We start from the raw sequence: 17,861 nt of genomic DNA on the forward strand, positions 1-17,861 counted from the left end.
CCCAAGACGAATTTATGCAAGCTGGTGTTCAGTGTTGATATTTTAAGTACAATTGTAATCTTCAGAAAATTATTTCACACCAAAAGTACTTGTTGTACCAAACTCTGAAATATTTGCCACTTTGATTATTAATCCGTTTGCGTTTTAATAAATGGACATACCTACATTTCATATGTGGTACGAAACGAAATTCTGAATAGTAATTTTGAAAGTAAATGGAAAGAAAATATTAATATTAGTGTTGACAAAGAACGTAGATAGCAAGAAGGGCAAACTCGTTATAATTGTAGCGGAAGTGAGCAACAGGGGCGTGCCTTCTTTTTTGCCCTAGTACGTTTTTTGATTGGATGAAAAGAGAAGGCATGCCCGGTTGCGCACTTGCGCTACAATTATTACGAGTTGTCCCTTCTTGGTATCTACGTTCATTGGTGTTGAGCGTTGTGGTTATTTCCTTTTTTTTAATCACCGATGGGTGAAATAACCCTCATCGCTATTTACCTTGAAAATTTGGAATTGGAAATGCAGTTTACCTAACGACGATCCTGAATGAAGGAATTGTATAACACAGGGGTTGTATGTAAAAAATTGTACGTGAATTTCATGCGTTGAAACTAAAAATTACTACTGTGGATTTCCATTTTATTGTTACTGATCTCATTTTATGTGATTTATTTTCCCTAATATAAACTGATCCTATTTCCTGCATTATTGTCATATTCTGTCATTATTGTCTTCGTATTTTAATTTATGTACATCTCGCGACAAGATTATACGGTTGTCCGGGTTGGGCTATTTTTTAACATTTTTTTATATAATTTTTTTCTTTTTTAAAAACTCAAAGGTCAACACTGGCGAATTTAGATTACAACAACAACAACAACATGTATTTTTTCGATACTCAATTCGCCCCAAAGTTTACATGTANTAGCTCAGCTGATTTTGTGTATGTGTTGCGCCGCACGGCTTCCGATATCAAATTGAAAAATTTTGTTTGAATTTCTACACACACTCTTACAGATTTTGACAGTTTATGCCTCCAAAGCAAAAACAAAATACAAGTACATTTTTGTTTTTATACTCCTGCTATCACCTTATATTAATTCGCCTTGACATGTAGCTTGTTTTTGCTTTTGATTAGTGTGCTGTCTAATCAGTAAAAGCAAAAACAAAATACATTTAGGGCGAAGAAATCAGCTGATCTTACAATACCACCTTGTATAAATTCGCATTGGCGCTGCCCAATTTTATGCATAACAGAAAATACCAAGGCGAATATATTCAAGGTGGTGTTGGATTGACCAAAAACAAAAATTACAGCAAGAAATTATACGCACATTGACAATCAGTACAAAGCAGAATTACCACAAACACATCATTTTGACAAAAGGTGCAAATTCGCCGTGAAATCAGTGGACCCGATCAGCGTTGCCAGGTGGCATTTTTTAACTTCATTTGGACTTTTTTTGTATTCTGTTGACGTTTGGACGTTTGTTATGTAAAAAATGACGCGTTTTAACTTCCCAGTAATTCTTCTTTACTACTAAGGGCCGGTTACTCAATGTCTGGTAAACTCTAATCTCCGGTTAAACATCGTTATCGACGTCTTCGACTGCATACAGCAGGGAGTCGGTAACGTCGGTAACTATGTTTAACCGGAGATTAGTGTTTACCAGGTATTGAGTAACCGGCCCTAAATCTTGTAAGTAGAACTGATTTTGAATTATTTTCTTAATAGATCCTTACAAGCTTTTTGTTTTGCAGCAATTGCTTCAAAGATAATTACACAGGTCTGCAAAACAATGGGTTCGGAATGTTCTATAAAAGTGTAGTGTCATTTCCGAAGTAATTTTTTGCGTAGAATCCGAATCCGGGGTTTAAATTGCTCTATCACGTCAGGACTTTGAGATATCCTAACCTAAAAGTGCAAAAAACGCTGTTTTTGCCCATTTTTTGAGGTTATGTAGCTACTAAGATTTTGCTCTTCATAAAAAAGTAGACGTGGTATTTTAAAGTATAAGTCTTCCTCTCTTAAATGCCGTTGAGTTTGCTCAAATATCTTAATTTTTCACTGAGATATCGCATTTTGAAGTCTCCATGTTTGTGAATGTAATCGACCGTATCACGTCTCATGTTATCTCAATGGATTTTCGAATATCGAAAAATTCACAAACATGGAAATTTCAAAATGCGATATCTCAGTGAAAAATAAAGATATTTAAGCAAACTCAACGGCATTTAAAAGAAGAAGACTTATACTTTAAAATACCACGTTTACTTTTTTATGAAGAGCAAAATCTGCGTAGCTACATAACCTCAAAAATGGGCAAAAACAGCGTTTTTGCACTTTTAGGTTAGGATATCTCAAAATCCTGACGTGATAGAGCAATTTAAACCCCGGATTCGGATTCTACGCAAAAAATTACTTCGAAAATGACCCTACACTTTCCTAGAACAAAACGTTGTTGACCTGTGTTATTCTTTGGACACAGTTGACTTAAATATGATGGATACCAAGCGTACGCGCATTTTTTTTGCATTCTTGGACTAAGGATCCTGTGTTCAAAGGCTGGTTGTGTAACGGCACGTCTCCACAGGCAAAAGTTTTTGCCTACCAACTGTAATTTTTATTTACAATAAATTTTAAATGTGCTCTGTCAAAATGACATTTTAATATTCCTTGCGTACATATCGCACACCGTCTTCAAAAGATTCACAACTCAAAATCTGGCATTTTTGAGATTATGCGCTAAAAATGCATACAAAACTTTTATTTATTTCCTTTTTGGTTGTTGTTGTTTCCGACAGGGTGGGTGTATGATGTATTATGGAACGAATTTCCGTCATCCCTTGTCAAATTTGGTTTGGAGACAAACCGGTTTCGGCGTTGTGCCATCTTCAGTGTCATTTTTCGTTTTGCATAATTTTTGTTGGTTGCTCGTATTTATACTCCTTGTTAACTACCTCTTTCTTTTGTTAGGTACGTCTTTTTAGTTTTGCAGTGTTTGCGGTACTCAATAGGTAGATGAATTGTTTTGGCTCGTTTTTGACGGCAGGTAGAAGTCCGTGATTTTTACCCCCTTTGTTTTTGCAGTCGGTGTATTCCCTTCCATATCTGTCCTTAATATTTTCTTGTTGTCATTCTTCTTCTTGTACAGTAGTTTTAGAGGTTCAAACAGTACGTCCGATGCAGTATTTATTTGCTCATTTATTATTCGTCCTTTGAAGGTCTTCTGTTTATATATTTCCATATTTTCTAATATATTCAATCTTTGTCCTTTATGTTGTACACGGAGAAGTTCTGTTGTTTGTCCAATCTTCATTGGTGTGCATTTATTTTTGATCATGTGATTCGCGAAGTTCGATTCTATTGCAGCCTCTGGTTTTCGTTTTTTCTTATTATAATCCCTTATGTGTTCTCGATACCTTGTTCTTATATTTCGCCCTGTTTGTCCTATGTAACTGTGTCGGCACTCACAGGTTAACTTGTAAACACCCTGTTTATCTAGGGGGTCTTCCTCGCTCATTTTCTCTTTCAATATATTTCCCACTGTGTTCCTTGTTTTAAATGATGTCTGAATGTCGTACCTATGAAAGAATTTGGCAAGTTTGTAAGATGTCTTTCCTGTGTAAGTTAGAGCTGCCCAAGTTTTTTTATTGTTTTCCTCTTTGCTAGTCTTTTTCGATTTTGTGTCCTTTCTTAACTTCTCCACCAGGCCTCTCCTATATCCGTTATTTTCCGCAATGGCATATATTGTATCCAGTTCCTTCTTGTAGCATTCTTCTGTTAGAGGGGTCCTTTCAAGCCTCGTTATTAGTTGTTTAAATGCTGCATTTTTGTGTTGCTGTGGGTGGTTTGAGCTATTGTGTATAATTGTGTCTGTGGCTGTTGGTTTTCTGTATATTTCGAACTCTATCTTGTTCGTGGTATCGTTTATTTTAATTGTTAAATCCAGATAGTTAATCTTTCTTTCCTCTTCCGTTTCCATGGTGAATTTTATATTCTGGTGTTTGTTGAGATAGTCTAGTATCTGTTTCTCTTTGTTTCCCTCTATTAGACATATTACATCATCGACATATCTCGCGTAGAATTTTACTCCTAGGTTGTTCGATAGGTTTTTCATGTATTTCTCCTCCAGTGTTTGCATGAATACTTCCATGAGTATTGCTGACGTCGGATTGCCCATTCCTAACCCGTTAATCTGTTTATATATCTTATTGTTGAACCGGAAGTAGTTTTGTTTTAATGTGACCTTCAACGCGTTTATTATTTCCGTGACAGCTTCTCTTTTCATTTTTCCCATCAGTATTTCTTGTACGGTCTTTATGGTTTCTATTGTTGGTATCGATGGGTAAAGGTCCTTGATGTCGAATGATACGAATTTAGTGTTTTCGTTGATCTTCAACGATTTCATCTTCTCGATTAGTTCCGTTGTAGGGATGACGGAAATTCGTTCCATAATACATCACTTTTATTTATCTTTCAGCAAAAGCTGGAGCAAATTTTTGTTATAATTTGTTAAAAAAAACCTAAGGTAAAGTCGCCCTTGCTCATATGATTATNAGGTAAAGTCGCCCTTGCTCATATGATTATCATGTGCTAAGAAATAGTTTTCGCATTTTCTTACAAACGTGTTATTTTGAGTTGTGACTCTTTTGAAGACGGTGTGCGATATGTACCTTTGTATACAATACATGTTTAATAGGAAGAATTTTTTGTGCATTCATTTGAATATGACGTTATCTCATGCCTAAGAGCTGGCAACACTGGATCCGATAACACCATCTTCAAGGCGAATTTATACAGTTTTATAAATTCGTCTTGACCAAGGCGAATTTATACAAGGTGGTGTTGATGGCGAATTTAGATTTTCGCCGAGGTACGTTTTAATGTCAAAATTATGTGTTTGTTGTAAAATGAATTCGCCTTGTTTACAACAAATACATCATTTTGACATTTAGTTGTACCGCGGCGAAAATTTAATTCGCCATCAACACCACCTTGTATAAATTCCCCTTGGTCTTGACCATCTTGTATAGATTCGCCTTGTACAAAACTTGTACTGGCGAATTTAGATTTTCGCCGCGGTCCTTCTGAATGTCAAAATGATGTGTTTGGTGTAGTATGAATTCGCCTTGTTTACAACAAACACATCATTTTGTCCGAAACGAATTTATACAAGGCGATTTTCAAGGCGAGATTCAGTAAGCAGTCTCTAGTCACTTATAATGACTTTTCGTGGTGAACATGGATTTTGAGACTATTCGGTATCAGTAAGCTGTCTCTAATCTCAAAATAAAGTCACACATTTGTCAGCTGGCTCTGAGGTGGTCACAAAGAGAAAGAAAGATTCTTTGACTTTTTTTTTTTATTAAAATCTAAAGATAATGTACAAAAATAAAACTAACAAAAAAAAATAACAAATAAAAATAAATAAAATAAGTCTGTGCGCCCGAGGAGGATTCGAACCCGGATCTCTCGAGCGGCAGTCTAATGATTTGATTACTCGGCCATTGCGACTCTTAGAGCAGGAGTTCTTAAACTTTTAAGATGATGGAACATTTACTAAAGACATTTCATTTTATGGAATCTCACAACAAATTATTAAAAATCAAAGGCATTGTAATTTAAATATGAAAATGAACTTTTACCGACCGCCGTGCTTATTCATACCAAAACTAATTTCGCGGAAGCCCGGTGACTTTTCTATGGAACCCTCTGTCTTAAAGCTTTCAGCTACACAATTCAGCTTCACTACACATTTTTAATGAACTTTTTGCAAAATAAAGAAAAATTAAAGAAACACAAAACTAGCTGTAAACAGCTAATCGATGTATTTGACTATTTAAAATATTTGGCGTGAATTTTCGTTTATCCATTTTGACAGCTGCAAGTTTCTGTTAGTAAAAAATTTACTAGCAGAAATTAGCAGGAGAGACAAAAAATTGAGAGCGTAAGAACGAGAGAGAGCAGTTAGTTTCTGCTAGTTTTTTTGGGTTAAGAAACGCTTTCCAGCAGTAATTAGTGATAATTTGTGATAATTAACTGTTAAGAAACAAAGCTTATATTTATTTTATAACTTGCAAGTAATGCATGGTTTCTTTATACTTTGTCAGCTTTCATTTTTATGCTCACTTTTTATTTCTGGCAAGCAATATTATGTGTATAACCTGTCAAAATTTTACCTAGCCCCATGAGCTAGGTAAAATTCTGAAGTTCGTATTCACCACGAGAAATGTCAAAATTTACCCTTTTCTGAATACCCAAATCAACTAATGTCACACAAGTAGTCACTTATTTCTAGTCACCAGTTTAATGATTTCAGATAAGACTGAATTATTGAATACCAGCGCTGCAGTTGGATGCACACTTATTCGTTCAAAGATTGTTCCATATCTGAAATGTTGTGCAACAGACCTTAATAAAACGGATTTCGAAATCCGGCAACTCATAAGAATTATTTCAGGTGTAGTATGACATTTTCCTTGCATATTTTGGAAAATTTTACGAGGTTGAAGACGAGCAAAACTTTGCCAACAATGTTTAAATAAATTGTGATAAAGCCTTTTAAGCTTTTATTTGCATACAAAAAGGTGTATTATAGTTGTATACAAAAATTTTATCAGCTGCTGCATGCATGCTGGACTTGGCTTATCAAGAGGTGCGACGATTTCCTCTAGTATTGCATGATAGGTACACAAAAAACTTTCCAGCTGGTGTCATTCGAGAAAATTAAAATAAAATATCTATTTGTATGGTATCGAAAAATAAACAAGTGTAATTCGATTACAATTTGTACTGTCGCATAAATCGTAATTATGTTATACTTATGAGAAATGAAGCAAGTTTAATTTTCGCTTTGAAGTTGCTGTTCGCTAAACCTATTTCGTGTTGTATAGGATTAACAAAATGCCAAAATAATAATTTTTCTGAATTACGTATATAGCATCTTTGCACCCTTTAATGGAACCACTGTAAAATTAAGTAAATATACTTAGGGTGATACTACATCGAGCTTACGTGCGGGTAAAAGCACAGCCTGGCTCAGTTGATTGCACTGTAACTAATCATCTGCACCCCGTCCCTAACGTGGCCAAAACTCGATAAGGTGAGTATACAACGGTTGTGATTTGATGACGCATTCAACGCTCATAAAAAAGCAAGGCGCATCAGCTTCAGTGTATTAGAGAGCTCCCGTTTTTTTAAGAGCAGAACTACTGTTTATCATTATCATGCTATGTTTCTAATTTTTAATATATGTTAATATATAAATGTTTATCATTATAGATAAAAAAAATATATATATAAAAACCAAAGAAAGCACTTGAAATGGCAGGTGTGCCTCCTATAGCACCGCTTCTGTGCAGCACTCCGCCACCAATTGATTTTGGTGAAGAGGACGACGATTCCGGTTTGCCGCCCACTTTAACACTTGAAGACGATGATGAATACGGTGATTTCGCGTTCGCCGCAGACATAAATGAGAATGCAACAAATACTGATAGTAAGTAAATATTTGATAAAAACATTTTGATCACTAATTTTTAACACATTTAATATTTTTTATTTATTTCTAAAGTCCCCTCATTGCCACGCACGCCGCTGCAGTTCGAACTAAGCTCGTCCACGACGAGTGGCTTTACCGATGTACCACCAAGTTTAGAAGAGTGTGGTAATGCACCGATAACTCCACCTCCGCTGCAAACTGAACATGACGTTTGTTCAGCCCGCGAGGAAGTTAAGCTAGAACTTATCGAGGCAATTAACTACAATGTTGTAAGCAGAGAAACCAATCAAGAGCGTATTAGTGACGGTATAACTAATGTGGATGAAACTAGCAATACAAATGATTCAGTAACAAGCCACCCGCAACCAGAGAAAGACAATAATTGGGTTATTCACAACTTGAGTGACACCAAAATCACAAATGAAACTTGCGCGGAATCGGAAAGTCTGCCCAAGTTTGCACACACTACAGATGCTATTACAACTAAAGAAAAAAGTGGAACTAAAAATGTATCGATATTGTCTAATGAGCAGGAAATTAAAGCACAACCAAATGCTATAACGATATTTCCCGAAATTCCTCCTCCCTTGACTCAACTTGTGCTGTTAGAAGATATAGCAGACGACAGTAGCGATGAGGAGTGCCATGGATCTCCAAAAAAATCCACCATATCAACAACGTCGCCCTTTACAAGCAGTGCTGACATAAATTCGGCGGATTTCTTTGCAATCCATGTTATTGGCGCGCCGTCTTCAACAAAAGAAGACAAACCACTGACAAAAGTGGAGGATATAAATATGAATAGCTTGTCAAACCACGATAATAACATCACCCATGAATTTGAAAATATTACTAAGACTACGCCCTATGGCGGCGAGGAACTTAATGATGATTTCGGTGATTTCGCAGATTTCGAATCGGCAACTGAGATTACAAACCCAACAACCTGCCCAATGAAGACAGCCGATTCGAATGTGATAACCAAGAGTGACTGCAATGATGTCGAACCCGTAGGCGAGGTAAGAGGAGTAATGTTGATTTTTGAAAGCTTCAAAAATACATTGAATATTTTTAACTGTTTGCAGCTCCCTGTAGAAAGTACTACCCAAAATAATGATGATGAGAACGATTTTGATGATTTCCAAGACTTTTGTTCGGCACCAACATCAGTTTCTGATACTAAACCAATTATATCATCGCAAAATTCAGAAGGTGTAGCAGCAACATGTAATGACGGGATTAAAAAGGGTATAGCACTAAATGAAAATAGTCTTGCAACGTTGAAAATTGATTCGGAATCTCAAGCAAAAGAAGTTGAGAATAGCGACGATGACGACTTCGGCGATTTCGAAGAAGCTTCACTTGCCATACCCACTTCAGAATTCACTGCAAATACTGCTATTATGAATACACATACGCCACCTGCGACTAGTGGAAATATAAGTGACCGTATAGGTTCGGTGTTAAAACTGATGTTTCCACCTGCAGAGGAATGTGTTGACAGCGACAAAGAAAGGACAGCGCCAGACGCTCTTTCCAGTTTGCAATTACCAAACGGCACACTTCCTTTTGAGTCGATAGAAGCTGCCAAAGCCTTGGAATTTCAGTGGCCGCAGTCGGAAATACGGCATGCGCTTGTACGGTCAATAGGCATTGATTCGAGAAACATTGTAAGAATGAATAATGCAGTCATATATTATTTATGCTTATTTAATAACTACAAACTATGCTAAATAAATAAATAAATAAATAAATAAATAAATAAATAAATAAAATTAATAACTACAAAATAATTTCTGAAATNGAGAAACATTGTAAGAATGAATAATACAGTCATATATTATTTATGCTTATTTAATAACTACAAACTATGCTAAATAAATAAATAAATAAATAAAATTAATAACTACAAAATAATTTCTGTAGCTCTTTGGCGAGAATTGGAATCCATCAATGCCCCGTTTTGCTGCCAATCTCAGTTTTAATCCGCTAAAGCCATTGAAACCACAAACAGTCAACCCGTCAACAACAACAGCAGGCATCGACTCGGAACATTACAGCAATGGCAGTGACGTTAGCAACTACTCTATGAAAACGGATGTACCTGATGTTGAGTTCGATTGGCAAAGCGCCGGTCTAGTGAATCCACTTGACGGTAAGTTTCATTATGTAAACTGACTACCTAACTGGTGTAATTTAAAATGAATACTTACACTTAAAATTTTAACGCTATACCAAGCAAAAATCTACAGAAACGCTTCCTCTGCAAGCTATTTAAACATATTTAGCTTTATACATCTTGTGTTCTTTTTTTATTATTTCGAAACTGAATTTTGTTTTCAGTCGCTTATTTTCTGCATCATTTATTGTCTATGCACATTTCTCCCCGAAATCTGTAATTAAGTTTTTTTTTTTACTTGCGAAGGCTTTTAATTGCTTTATATATCTATTTATATTTACAAACTGCATGGAAAACGCTTCATATTTAACTACGGCACTGTGCTATAAAGCAAAAAATAAAGTTCGCGTGTAAAATGTGTGTAAGTTTAAAATGTTTACAGAATTTCAATGGCTTTTCTGCTGATAAAAACAGTAATGCTTGTTTTAGTTTTTAATTAACATTTAAATATACATGTTCCTCATAACTAACTTTTTGTAAAGTGGTTTATAAATCTTGCGTTTTAAAATTTACACTTCGAAGTTAATTCACAAAGGCCCTAACCAACAAAGAGGTAGAGCTTTTTAAAAAGTGGCGTGTAGTTCCATTGTTTTTGGTACTAAAACTTAAACATTTTTATTGAAGGTTTATTTAAATATATTCTACCGAAATCTTTAAAAAACGCAGTTTCGAAAAAAGTGTTGGTTAGGGCCTTGGTGATTTAAGGTAACGATATCGATATCTGAGTGGAAGATCGATCTATCTCGGCAGCTAGTTCGAAAACGCCCTAGCTCAGAAAACCTTTCAAGAACACCCTTCCACAAAATTTGATTGAAGAACGCCCTGTTGCAGAATTTTATTTGAAAACACCCTATCTCAAAATTTTGTTGAAAAACGCCCTATCCCAGAATTCGGATGAAAATGCCCTATCTTAGCTGAAAATACATTGAAAATGTGCTGAGGTAGGGTGTTTTTGAATCAAATACCGAACTGTGGCCGTCTTCAATCAAATGCTGAAGTATGGCGTTCTTCAAAAATTTTCTGAGATAGGGCGTTTTAGAACTGGCTGCTGGCGGGCGATATAGGTCGAAAAAATTTGTACTTATAAACATTAAAATTAGTAAGCAGCCAAAAAAATGAGTAACAACCTAACCGGTCCAATCTATTTGGACTTTAAAAGTTTTGTGATTGCGAAGGTCAAAGAATACAGTTTTTTAAATTTTTAAAATGTCTCTTCTTGTCTTAGGTTATGCAAATTCCTTTTTGATTCTCGTTTTAAACACCTATTGTATTTTTAGAGAGTTTTTTTAACAATGTGGCTCACCAGTAGTTGTACATGGCATATGATTATATGTAAATAAGAAATCTGAAAATCATGATTTCATATATTTTTCAAAAGGTTTCAAAAATAGCAGTTAAAATTTACTTGATCAAGAATATCATTGCAAATGCTCTATATTATAATGAATATTATAATGAACACATATAAAGTTTGTTTATCGACATTGAACTGTTATTTACATTTTAACTGTTATTTTTATTGAACAAAAAGCTTTGTTTTCAATGTATAATTTTTTATTATACATACATACAAATATCTTAATGCAAATTTACTGTGCATGTGGCACTTCAAACGTAACTTAATTGTACAGACATGCCGCTATACGGATGTATACGTACATACATGTAAATGTATAGGGGTATTCTCTGAGTCTTGCAAAGCCCTTGCAAGGTGCACGGATTGCACGGTTTGCAAAGCTGTCCCATACGAAAACCGGTTTTTACCGTGCAATCTGTGCACCGTGCAAGGGCTTTGCAAGACTCAGAGAATACCCCTAATATGCTTGTATGCATATCTTGCGTTCTAGGTATTTAATGCCCTTGAATGGCCGACTATTTATGCTAGAAGCAACAGTTTTTGTATAATTTCTTCCAATTTTATGATCATCACTGTAATGACGCTTTAATTTTGATTGTAATTTTATTTTCTACCAAAAAAATATCAAGCAAATCTATACAAGTCTGCGAATTTCAGCGTATGCATGTTTGTTTATGTTTTTTAACCTAATCTTTTTACATTTAGCTTGGTTGAAGTTCAATTAAAATATTTATGCCTTCCCCATTATTTTGTTTTTTTTTTTGATAAACGCTTTTAATATTGTAAAAAGTATTTTTGATTACCACTAACTAAGTTTTAACAAGTACTTAATTTGATTATTTTACAACCTTCGGTTTCGGAATTAACAAACACAAAATAACTTGTCTATCTGTCTAACAACACATGTATATGTATGTAACACCAACCAACCACTTGATTCTCTAATCAAACAATCAAATCAATGATGATGAATTACAAAAATGACTAGCATCACATGTTCACACTTTACTATTGGATCTAGACAAAGTTATGGTGATGGCTACTAAGCTTGATAACTTAACTGTTGATTCCTCCTTCTCTGCATGTGCAACAACGTTGGAACAAATAACGTCGACAACTACTCCAACAACAACCACAACAACAACAATAACAACCACCGCTAATTATAAATTAACTAACGAAATGAACCGCTTTCAATTAATGCCTTTAAATACTCAAATAATACAAACAACAACAACAACAACACCCGCATTGGTTACATCTGGTCAATTATCATCATCAATATCATCATTACCACCAACATTATTAACTTATAATAACAAAAATGTCTTTGCCAATTCTACGTCCGCTTCCTATTGCACACCACACAATACCAACACGTTTCCAAATCCTTGCACTTATCAAAATTGTCAAACCAATGCACGGGCTAATTGTAATACAACACATGTAAATCGTGGACTATGCGCTTCTCACTCTACAAATACTTTTGCTTCACTTCATTCGCTTGTCGCTCAACGACGTACTGTTGGAAATGTCGTCACTATTGAACCATTAATGTACTTCAAAAATTTTACTAATCACATTTCGGCAACCCTCCATCAAAATCCAACGCTTAACATGATCAACAATAATACAATACATTCAAATTTAACCACTCATTTTGAAATGCCAACCTTTAAAACCGATCAACTATCAAATTGCATTTATGCACCGACGTTAAAATGCGACGATTTTTGCAATGATAATAACTTAACTAATAATCCACTGGAATTTGCCAACTTTCACTTAAAAACAAATCGAATGCCGGATTGTAGTTGTAAGTTAAAAGAATTGTTGTTGTGGCATATTTTAAGGTATTTGCATCGTGTAGGTTAAAGTAGGAATATGTACCGCACCTGTTTTTTAATTGAATCTTTGCTTCCGAAAATCAATGCAGTAGCACCAATGGTGAAATTTTATTTGTGCTAAGATGGTCTGCTCACTATTCAGGCAAAAATTATCTTTACTAATTGTTTTAAAACAGTTAATTAAATATAAATAATATATCTACAATGCATTTAAATTGTTTTGTCATCGCCACTAAATCCTAAAAATCAGGCATGACAGAATGCATCTCCTCAGACTCACAGATGCCATGAAGACACACGTAACCCAACTACTAGACTCGACAGTGTCCATGACATTCTCACGCAAGCCCGATCTACGTACGGGAACGACTCGGGTTTTGGCGGACCAAGTGCTGCTGTTTCGTCGACCCACCCCCGTCTATGGGTCGGCATGGAATATTGATAGCTGCGGTCCAAGAGACGCAGTTGCCCATCAATTCAACACCTGAAATAGGTGCGCTCCTCAAAGGTAAAAACCGTATGGTAGTCGGTAACTTCAACGCGCACCACAATCTTTGGCATTCAAGCCTGTCGAATGATCGTGGGGGAATACACTTGGCTGAGCAGATAGACGATTAGACGTTCTGCACAATGAACGACGACCTTTTCTACCCTTCCCACACCAACCGACTTTCACGTAGGTGCGCGTAAGTTCCGAAGGTTTGTCACTGCAGCTTGCTTCGGACCCCCGTCCGAATTTTCTGGCGGAAGTGGCTGTTCTGATCGATGAGCGTGACAACCTTCGCCCCGAAGAAGTGGGAAGAGCATTTGAAGAGTGGTAACTTCACCCCTGGTGTGAGCAAGCTCTGGTCAACCGTGCGGTCACTATCCAACCCGACGAAGCGTGACGACATAGTCGAAATTTACTTCGGCGACCGCGCCCTCCTTTCCCCGGTAACGAAGACACTTGAGGCCTTGCTACTCCCACACTACACAAACCATTCGATCCCAGTGAGGCAGCAGCATGGGCTTCGTAAAATGCACAGCACAACAACAGCGTTTAACGCCATAAACACCCAGATAACTCGTAGCCTTTACCAAAACCGCCCCTGTGAGAGAACTGTCCTAGTACTGTTAGATCTGTCAAAGTCATTTGAAACCTTCAGCCATTTCAAGCTACTAAAAGACATTAAGGCTTCCTCTCTCCCACAGTGGCTCAAGCGGTGGTCGGCGAATTATCTGAGTGGTCGACATTTGTTGGTCATTTTCGGATACAAAACCAGAAAACCGAGAAAAATTAAACAGGGGGTCCCACAGGGTAGTGTCCTTTCCCCGCTTCTTTTTACATTTCAAAGCTCCCTCAACTATCAGAGGGAGTCTTGATCGTCTCTTATGCTCGATAATGGCGTCTGGGTATGGGATTGATGACTTGTGCTCGAAAGTAAACCTCACCAAACTTTCTTGCTTCTTCACTGCAAGGAGCCTAGCCCTCCCCCTAACAAAATCTCCGGCAACCCTTCTTACCACCTGGACAAAGGAGGTCAGACTGCAGCGGGGTATTCACGTCGATGGCAAACCAATTCCGACGGTGAGTTACCCGAAAGTCCTCGGAGTTACCTTCGACCGTCTGCTCTCCTTCTCGGCACATATAATTGTCAATCGAGTCGCCAGCTGGCAGCACCTGGGGCAAAGACACAGGGCAACGTACAAGGCTATTGGGCGGCCGGTTATAAACTATGCAGCATGTGTGGTCGCTGGAGACAAGTAGGACGCAGTGGATGAAGCTACAGATTTTCAAAAATACGACCTGTTTTAGCAATACTGCCAATAAACTAACAACAACCTAATAAAAAAAAAAACGGTTTGAATGGTTACACTGTGTTTTTTTCAAAGTTGTAATCTAAAAATCGTCTATCATAGCTTCATGAACTTTTCTTGGTATTCACTAAACATCCCTCCTTGTAGAAGCAGATGTAACTGCATTTTCTTTTTATTGACAGGTTTTTCCGGTTATATATTGGTCCAGTTAGTATAGCACTTAGTTATTAAAATGCCATTTGATTTTTATACTAAGATGACTTCCTAGGAATAACCAATTTAAAGTACCATAAACAAATAATTTCGAATAAGAAAAATATAGCTTTGTAGTACTTACTAAAACGTAGCTTATTTTCAGGAAAGATCAAACATCATTTTAATACACGATTCTTCTGCAAACAAAGTTCATTAACACGCTTTAGCCACTAAAGATCCCAAAACGCATGATCTTGTTAAAAGAAAAAAAAAAAAACATTTATTTTGCAACTCCTCAAGTAAAATGTGCGTCGTATGCCCTACTTTACCCTACACACTTTTAAATCTGCAAAAAAAAAATATATATAATAATCTATGCTACCATTAACTTTTTGCTAAGCACACATTTATAGATTTCGGTTTTTACAACATTACATTCTTCTATTAACACTTTGGTGGTAGATCGAATCTTACAAACATAATGTTAATATAACAAGTAATTTTTAAGCAAAAAGCAAACCGACTTCAATTCACATATACAAATTTAAGAGTACCGTTAGTTTGTACATGATCTACATAAAAATAAAAAATATAAAAATGTTCTGACGAATTGATAACCTTCTTCCTGTTTGAAGTGGGTCAGTTTTTATGTATTGGAGTTTTCCTTTTATTCGAAAGTTCCGTCTAAAATATAAAGATTAGCGAATATGTACTTGTACGTACATGCATCGTCATCATTGAAAAAGCTCATGGCGACTTCTTTCTATAGCATATTTTGATACCGGAATTGTCAACATATTTGACCATTAATGTAAAGAATGATCCATAAACAAAAAGTTAATTAGGGCAACTTTAGTGTAAAAATCATTCGATCTAGTACATTTTGTCCCATTGGACGTGTATCCAATTAATTTTGTCATCATATCGTGGTCATCAATGCAAATTACTGTATTTGATAAATTTCAAATTTTACTGGATAAGTATAAACCCTTTTTATCCCTGCTTGCTTATAGGGTCACATTTGATATATATTATTTTTACATTTATACTAAATGGGTTTAATTAACACTATACAAATTTCTCAAGCTATTTGTTCAACATTTTGAATCACAAGTGATTTCACTTTTTACTTTTTTATAATAGCACGTTAATGCTATTATAGGCTTATTTTTACAAAGCGTGTACGGTCTTTGCTAAGTTTTTTTCTTCTTCTTTGCGAACCACTGTTCTTTATCCACAGTGCTAAACTGCCCATAAACGAGATGAAATGAAATAAACCGGGTTCCCGTACAAACTCATTATTTGATCACATTTATTGGCAGTTTATCACCTTAGATGAAGACCCCTTACTTATGGTCTCACCACTAAAGATGACCGAAAGTTATATATTAGTATATATTTACTCACTGCACACAAACTTTTTCGAGGCTTTAAGCCTGGATAATCTAAGACAGCCTATAAATACTCGATTCTTATAAGGCTGGTTTTCTTCTTGATTGCTCTCAACGAAATCAGTACCTTGGCGAGCAATATCGTTCCGGCAGTGGTCATGTACATAGATCCAGTTGGTTAGCCTTTCTTCGGCCTCTACAAAAAATTTAAAAAAATATATATATACTATGCCACACCTACCGTCCTTGTAACTTACCAGAGGCTTTACGTAACTGCAGTTAAGCCTTTGGTTTTTAGTTCGTCATATATGTATATACAGATTACACCGAGCGACAGTCAAATTTGCACATGAAAAAATCAATATATTCACAAAACGGGGGGCCAAATATAGTAAAACTGCGTTTCTAGTTTTTTCTCTCTGACGTCAGGATTTTTTTATAAAGGACCTTGAAATTTCTAGAATATGATTGCATAAAAAAATTATTCAAAAGATTCGGTGCATTGTAGTATAAGAATATGGGTATCAATTAAAACGAAAAATTCTGTAGAATAGGAAAAAAAATTTATTTTTGGGTGCACCAAGACGAATAAGTATTGAAAATGTCCTTTTAAAACTTTATCCTTGAACATCCTTGGAAATTTCCAATATTTATTTTTGAAAAAAATACATATGTCAAGGACTAATATGTATATTGTAACTATCAATATCTTATAAAGAGAAGTGTACATTTTTTTATCTAAAACTAATAACGAAACTAAAACTAGAACGAAATTCGAGGATGTGGTAGTTAACATATTAGTCCTTGACATATATTTTTTTCAAAAATAAATATTGGAAATTTCCAAGAATATTCAAGTATAAAGTTTTAAAAGAACATTTTCTAAACTTATTCGTACTGGTGCACAAAAAATTAAATTTTTTTCAATTCTACAGAATTGTTCCTTTTAATTGATACCCATTTTGTTACTCTACAATGCACCAAATCTTTTAATTTTTTAATTTTTTTTATTTAATCATATCCTAAAAATTGCAAAGTCAAAGTCAAAGAAAAAAAAATCCTGACGTTAGAGAGAAAAATTAAAAAGGCAGTTATACTATATTTGTCTCCTTGCTCTGTGAATATATTGATTTTTTCCTGTGTTTAAAAATTTTTTTTTTTTGTCGCACGGTGTTATATATTCATATTAGGTCACTTTCTCTCTATCGTCAATATTTAATGGCAATTATTTAAATTACCATTACCAAAAATATTTGAACCATCAAATTGGATGCCACTACCACCAAATGCGTTAAAAAATAAAAAGCTTTTTATATTTACTTATACAAGAAATATTTCGTTAATACTTTTGTTTTCAAATGGCTTTTCCAGCCACCATTTTTTTGTTTCCGATATTTAAATTCTGGCCTTATTTATTTATTATTATACAGACATACATATTTTAATCTTCGTTATTTTGCACCTTTAGTCTTATGCACTGTGAACTGCTAAACCTATTTTCCTGCATAAATATATACAATCCCACTTATCATTATTGCCTTATTTCAGGGGTCAAGGGGGAGACAAACACACGAGAGACTGAAACGGTTC

General features: G+C 35.4%; 1 protein-coding gene across 1 annotated transcript; it reads left to right on the plus strand.

Moving 5' to 3' along the window:
* Window positions 1-6,560: 6,560 nt before the first annotated feature.
* On the plus strand, window positions 6,561-17,857 carry LOC108377461 (aftiphilin-like; the record flags this gene model as incomplete). The annotated part of the gene is made up of 7 exons (XM_017633726.1): window positions 6,561-6,691; window positions 6,945-7,106; window positions 7,286-7,502; window positions 7,578-8,524; window positions 8,591-9,175; window positions 9,432-9,660; window positions 17,820-17,857. Coding segments are annotated over exons 3-7 (1,974 nt in total), but the record flags the coding sequence as incomplete, so codon positions are not given.
* Between the last annotated feature and the right edge of the window lie 4 nt (window positions 17,858-17,861).

This window comes from Rhagoletis zephyria, unplaced genomic scaffold (genome assembly GCF_001687245.7).
Source record: "Rhagoletis zephyria isolate East Lansing unplaced genomic scaffold, Rhagoletis_zephyria_1.1 Rzeph_scaffold_12116, whole genome shotgun sequence".
NCBI classification, from domain to species: Eukaryota; Metazoa; Arthropoda; class Insecta; order Diptera; family Tephritidae; genus Rhagoletis; species Rhagoletis zephyria.